Below are 6,749 nucleotides of genomic sequence, written 5' to 3'. Positions count from 1 at the left end.
CAGTAATAGGCCTTGGATTACTGCTGGTAATCCTGCCTTCCCCTTGTAGGGTTAGAGGAGGTCAGAACATGTGGCCTCCTTGGCGTTTTTGCAGGCACTATGCCGCCAGAGCGCCTATGAGAGCTAGTAGCCTAAGAATGTATGGGTCAGTTACTGTAATTTTCTACCAGTGAACATAAAGACCTTTTCCACATTCAGCTTAATGGATTTCTTTCACAGTTGTTGCTCTATTTGGTTTTTATGCTACTGTTTTTAAAATATTTATCATGTATACTTCATGCATCATTTAGCATTTTAAATGAGAAAAATCAGTGTCTAGTTTTTATATGGAGAAATTTTAGATATGGAAAGATCATTCCTCTATTCCTTTCTGTTTCAGGAAATTCAGCCTCCCAGTTGCAGACTCAGAAACCTAGAAGCTCTGAAACTATGTCAACTCTGCTGGAAGATTCTGGGTGTGATTTGTCAAATGAGCACCAAACTGAAGCTTCAGAGACATCCCAGCATTTTGTGGAGAGAAGCCCCCTGACACCTTTTCCACCACTGCCCATTATGAAAAGACATTGTGCCACTCCTGAAAACCCCCTGTCTTCTCACATGCAATTCTTGCAACATCTACTTGAGTTGAAGAATGTGGCAGAATCAGACATTCTGAAAACAGATTTAAGCCAGTTTGAAAATGACTATTCTGTGGTAGCCGATTCTGTTTCTCAGTTGCTGGATGGCCTGATAACTTTTTACAGTAATCCCAAAATTCCCTTTTCAAGCTTTTGGACAGAAGCTGTTTGTACTTTAGCTAGGCTGTTCAGTGATTATAATTTATCTAATCATATCCTTAAAAAGTGTTCCAAAAAGTTGGAAGAATTTGAGAAAACTATACTACAGGTTATTTTAAGGAACAAGAATATTAATCGGGTAAGTAATCTCTCCAATTTATGAGATCAGATTTCAGTGAATATTTCATTTGTTAATATTTTTTACTGTCCCTTTTGTTTTTGTCTCAAAGATTCTTCAGTTGGACCTTCTTTTCTGGCTGTTTGCAGCTCTAATTCATTGTAGTGCCTTGAGTTCTGGGCTGTAATGGCTACCATGTTGTTTTCCATATGAAATGTCTCTGTTTGAAGCTGTGGTTCTCTAGTTTTAGTTACCTTTCCTACTTTTATCATTATCCCTAGATTTTTCTCTTTCCTTATGTTTTCCCATGCTTATGTTTACTTCTTGTTGCTCAAAAAAGTCTCAATTCTTAAAAAAAAGAAAGATACTGATGGCATCCCAATTTATAACAAGTTATAAAGTGTTAAATTTTTAGAGTTGGATTACCTGCATTGTATTGGATTTACTTCTTTTTTCTCACATTAACTAGTAACTACTTTGAGGTCAAAGATAGTTACCCTCTTCTTTTGGAATTTCCTTTCTATCTGGCATTATTTCCCTGTGGACCATCTGAAGATGGAGGTTATCTGAGTAAATTGTCTGAGGAATATATATTATGAGACTTCATATCTTTTTCTCCCCTTAGTTATTTGCAATTGCTTAGAAATGTTGACTCAGGAATTCTTTTTTAACAAGTGACTTTGAGGTAACCTGAGGTGCTTGTTGTGTTTATGTTTTATTTTTTATGTTTGCTCTTGAAACATAGTGAAAATTTATTTCTCATTAGTTTATATCTTCCTCAGTATCTGATCATTTGTTTGGAACAATCCAAATACCTCCCAATTTTAGTCCTTTGAAAATGACTACTAAAAATAACAAAGGAGACTAAAAGGATTTTTTAACTTATTAACTGTCCTTCTCTGCAGGAAAAGATAGTTGTTGGTCATTATTTCTTTTAATAAAAGATATTTACCTGTGGGCTTTTAATTTTGACTATGCAAAGGCATTTGACTGTGTGGAAACAAATTAGAGGAAATTCCAGAACACTTAATCGTGCTCATGTGCAACCTGTACAATACACCAAGAGGCAGTGGTGGAAACAGAGCAAGGTGATGCTACGTAATTTAAAATCAGAAAAGGTATGTGTCAGGGTTGTAACCTTTTACTGTACTTATTCATTCTGTATGCTGAGCACATTATATGAGAGGCTGGAGTCTATGAAGAAGAATGCAGTATATCAGGATTGGCAGAAAATTTGTTAACAACCTGCAATATGCAGGTAATACAAGCTTGCTTGCTAAGAGCGAAGAGGAAGTACTTACTTATGAAGCTCAAAATCTGCAGCCTTCAGTATGGATTACACCTCCACATAAAGGAAACAAAAATCCTCATGACTGGACCAGTAAGTAATATTATGATAAATGGATAAAAGCATTGAAACATTTGTCTAATATAGTGCTGGAAGATAAGCCCCTCACATTGGCACTCAAAATAGGACTGGGCAAGATCTGCCTCCTCAGAGTAGAGTCAACCTAATGACATGGATAGAGTAAAGCTTTCAGGACCTCCATTTGCTGATGTGGCATGACTCAAAATGGGAAGAAACAGCTGCAAACATCCATTAATAATCAGAACATGGAATGTGTGAAGTATGAATCTAGGGAAATTGAAAGCAGTCAAAAATGAAATGGAACTCACAAAAATCAATATCCTAGGCATTAGTGAGCAGAAATGGACTGGTTTTGGCTATTTTGAATCAGACAACCTTATGATCTATGGCAGGAATGATGAAGTGGAATAGCATGACATTCACTGTCACAAAAAATTGTTTCAAGATCTATCCTGAAGTACAGTGCTGTCAGTGATAGGATAATATCCATACGCCTATAAGGAAGACCAGTTAATTCAGCTGTTATTCAAATTTACTCACCTACCACCAAAACCAAAGAAGAGGAAATTGGAGATTTTTACCAACTTCTGCAGTCTGAAATTGACCAAACATGCAATCAGGATATATTGATTATTACTGGTGATTGGTATGTGAAAGTTGGAAACAAAGAAGAATCACCAGTAATTGGAAAATAATGGACTTGGTTATAGAAATGACACTGGAGATTGCTTGATAGAATTTTGTAAGACCAACAACTTATTCATTACAAATACCTTTTCCAACAACATAAACAGCAGCTATACATGTGAACTTCTCCAGGTGGAGGACACAGAAATCACATCAACTATATCTGTGGAAAGAGGCAACAGACAAACTCAATATCTTCAGTCAAAACAAGGCCAGAAGCTGATCCAGTAACAGACCATTAATTGCTCATATGCAAGTTCAAGTTGAAGCTGAAGACAGTTAAAACAAGTCCTCAAGAGCTAAAATATAACCTTGATTATATCCCACCTGAATTTAGAGAACTTCTGAAGAATAGATTTAACACATTGCGCACCAGTGACTGAAACCAGATGAGTTGTAGGATAATATCAGGAACATCATCCATGAAGAAACCAAAAGGTCATTAAAAAGTCAGGAAAGAAAGTAAAGACCAAAATGGATGTCAGAAGAGACTCTGAAACTTGCCGTTGAACAGAGAGTAGCTGACACAGATGGAAGAAATGACAACACAAAAGAGCTGAACAGAAGATTTCAAAGAGCAGCTTGAGAAGACAAAGTCAGTTATTATAATGAAACGTGCAAAGACCTGAAGTTAGAAAACCAAAAGGGAAGGACACACAGCATTTACTGAGCTCAAAGAACTGAAGAAAACATTCAAGCCTCAAGTTGTAATATTGAAAGATGCTATGAGCAAAATATTGAATGATGTGGGAAACATCAACAGAAGATGGAAGGAATATATAGAGTTACTGTACCAAAAGGAATCGGTCCATGTTCATCTATTTCAGGAGGTACCATATGATCAAGAACCAATGGTACTGAAAGAAGAAGTTGAAGCTGCACTGAAGGAATTGACAAAAAGCAAGGCTCTAGGAATTGACAGAATTCCCATTGAGATGTTTCAACAAATGGATGCTGTGCTGGAGGCACTTACTCATCTATGCCAAGAAATTTGGAAGAGAGCCAGCTGGCCACCTGACTGGAAGAGATCCATATTTGTATCCATCCCAAAGAAAGATGATCCAACAAAATGTAGAAATTATTGAATGGTATCATTGATGTTATTACATGCAAGGAAAATTTTGCTGAAGAAAATTCAAAATGGTTGCAGCAGTATATTGACTGGGAACTTGCAGAAATGTAAGATGGATTCAGAAGAGGTCATGGAACAAAGGATATCATTGCTCATGTCAGATGGATCTTGGCTGAAAGCAAAGAACACCAGAAATATGTTTACTTGTGTTTTACTGACTATGAAAAAGCATTTGACAGTGTGAATTATAACAGATTATGGATAACTCTGAAAAGAATGGGATTCCAGAATACTTAATTGTGCTCTTGAGCAATGTGTACATAGACCAGGAGGCTGCATTTGAATTGAACAAGAGGATATCATATGGTTTAAAATCAGGAAGGGAGTGCTTCAGGGTTGTATCCTTTCACCATATTTATTCAGTCTGTATGCTGAGCAAATAATCCAAGAAGCTGGACTAGGTGAAGAAGAACATGGCATCAGGATTGGAGGAAATCTCATTAACAACCGGCAATATGCAGATGATACAACTATGCTTCAAGTAAAGATGACTTGAAGCCCTTACTAATAAAGATGAAAGACTACAGTCTGCAGTATGGATTATACCTCAACATAAAATGAAAATTCTCACAACTGGACCAATAAGCAGCATCATGATAATTGGAGAAAAGATTGAAGTTGTCAAAGATTTCATGTTAGTTGGTTCCACAATCAACACCAATGGAAGCAGCAGTCAAGAAATCAGACGATGTATAGCACTGGGAAAATCTGCTGCAAAAGACTTGTATAAATTGCTGAAGAGCAAGAATGTCTCTCTGAAGCTGAGGTGCTAACCTAAGACATAGTATTTTCAGTTGCCTCGAATCTATGTGAAAGCTGGAGAATGAATAAGGAAGACTGAAGAAGAGTTGATGCTTTTGAGTTGTGGTATTGGCAAAGAATACTGAAAGTACCATAGACTGCCAGAAGAACTACCAACTCTGTCATGGACAACGTGCAGCCGGAATGCTCCTTGGAAACGAGAATGGGCACACTTTGTCTTAAGTACTTTGGTCTTGTCAGAAGGGACCACTTCCTGGATAAGGATATCATTCTTGGTAAAGTGGAGGGTCAGTGACTAAGGGGATGGCCCTCAATGAGATGGATTGACAGAGTGACTTCAACAATGGGCTCAGGTATAGCAAGGCTTGTAATGCTGGCACAGGATTGGGCAGTGTTTTATTCTGTTTTACATATCCCTACGTGTTGGAGCCAACTTGATGATACAACAACAATAATACTGACTGACAGAAGAATGAACAAATCTGTTTTGGAAGATGTACAGCCAGAGTGCTCCTTAGAAGCAAGAATGATGTGACTTCATCTCATGTACTTTGCACATGTTATCAGGAGAGACCAGTAATTGGAGAAGGACATCACACTTGGTAAAGTAGGGGACCAGCAAAAAAGGAGGAAAACCATCAACAAGACAGATTGTCAGAGAGGCTCCAACTGTCGGCTTGAAGACAGCAACAATTGTGAGGATGGCTCAGGAGCTGATATTGTTTCATTTTGTTGTACATGGGAACACTGTGAGTCAGAACTGGCACCTAATAACAACAACAACCTTTCTTTTGATACATCATTAAGTCTTTGTCCTTAGGGCTATAATCTAACAAAATATCTGACAAAATTTGAACTGATAACCTAATTTATTATACATACGTATATTCTTTCCTTCTGGGAAGACCTATCAATGTATGAGTTGATCAGTATTATAGAAAACTTTATGTTAAGCTTTTGGCATTTGTGAAAGATACTGAATTTTCTGTCTGGGAAATGGCAATCTTTTTCTGGCCAATCAGGATTTAAAAATCAGATTTTCTATAATGTAATCTAAAATACATGTTTCTTAATAAATAGTTCAAGTACCTTATATTAATTACCTTTTTTTTTTTTTTTTTGTATATTTCTGTTTTCTTCTTTAAATTATTTCAAGAATGTTTTATGTGACTTAGACTCTCCCAGATTCTGGCATTTGTGTTACTCATCAGAATTACTAAACAATGCAAATATTTTTAAAGTCTTTTTTCCTCTGACTTAAAAAATTGGACATTGATATAATTTATACCTACTCAAGAATGTCCTTGGGCGTTGTATGGAAGTAGGGGGACATGTAGAAGACACTTACTATGGAGTAAATGGATTTGAAGTATATTTTCCTGAATAATTTGTTAGCAGTGGAAAAATGAGTAAATAAATGGCTTTGGTCTTTTCTCGGAAAGCTCATTGTTTCATTCAGAGAAAGTAGAACCTGAAAATCATTTACTACATTTAGAATTGGAGCAATGTATCATAAAGGAACTTACTGGCATTCTCACTGGGGATATTTTTCTCACCAGCAAAGGCATCTTACACAAAATCATTCCATTGTTATCATCATTATCACCATCATTATTATCCTTATTAACATCATCATTATCTTCCAGATTTTTTCATTAAGCTTGATTTTGTATTGAGAAAATTGTGACTAGGAATTGCTTTTTTTAAGTACGATTTAAAAAAAAAAAAAATGTTTGACTATCTTGGTTTAAAAAAAAAAAAACTCACTGCCATCAAGTTGATTCCAACTCATAGGGACCCCCACTGGGTTTCTGAGGCTGTAAATCTTTAAGGAAGTAGATTGCCCCATCTTTCACCTACAGAACAGCTGATGGATTTGAACCACTAACCTTCTGGTTAACAGTC

At 36.4% G+C, this 6,749-nt stretch overlaps 1 protein-coding gene across 1 annotated transcript in view; it reads left to right on the top strand.

Moving 5' to 3' along the window:
- Window positions 1-6,749, top strand: part of MEI4 (meiotic double-stranded break formation protein 4) — a 261,292-nt gene that overhangs the window by 80,690 nt on the left and 173,853 nt on the right. Inside the window, exon 3 of the mRNA XM_007951339.1 lies at window positions 397-915. Coding sequence (XP_007949530.1) covers window positions 397-915 — 519 coding nt within the window. The remainder of the gene's footprint in view (window positions 1-396; window positions 916-6,749) is intronic.

Source organism: Orycteropus afer, unplaced genomic scaffold (assembly GCF_000298275.1).
Source record: "Orycteropus afer afer isolate SDZICR_OR568_19922 unplaced genomic scaffold, OryAfe1.0 scaffold00011, whole genome shotgun sequence".
Classification (NCBI taxonomy): Eukaryota; Metazoa; Chordata; class Mammalia; order Tubulidentata; family Orycteropodidae; genus Orycteropus; species Orycteropus afer.
Note: the sequence above shows the minus strand (reverse complement) of the source record. Positions and strands in the feature narration are given on the sequence as shown.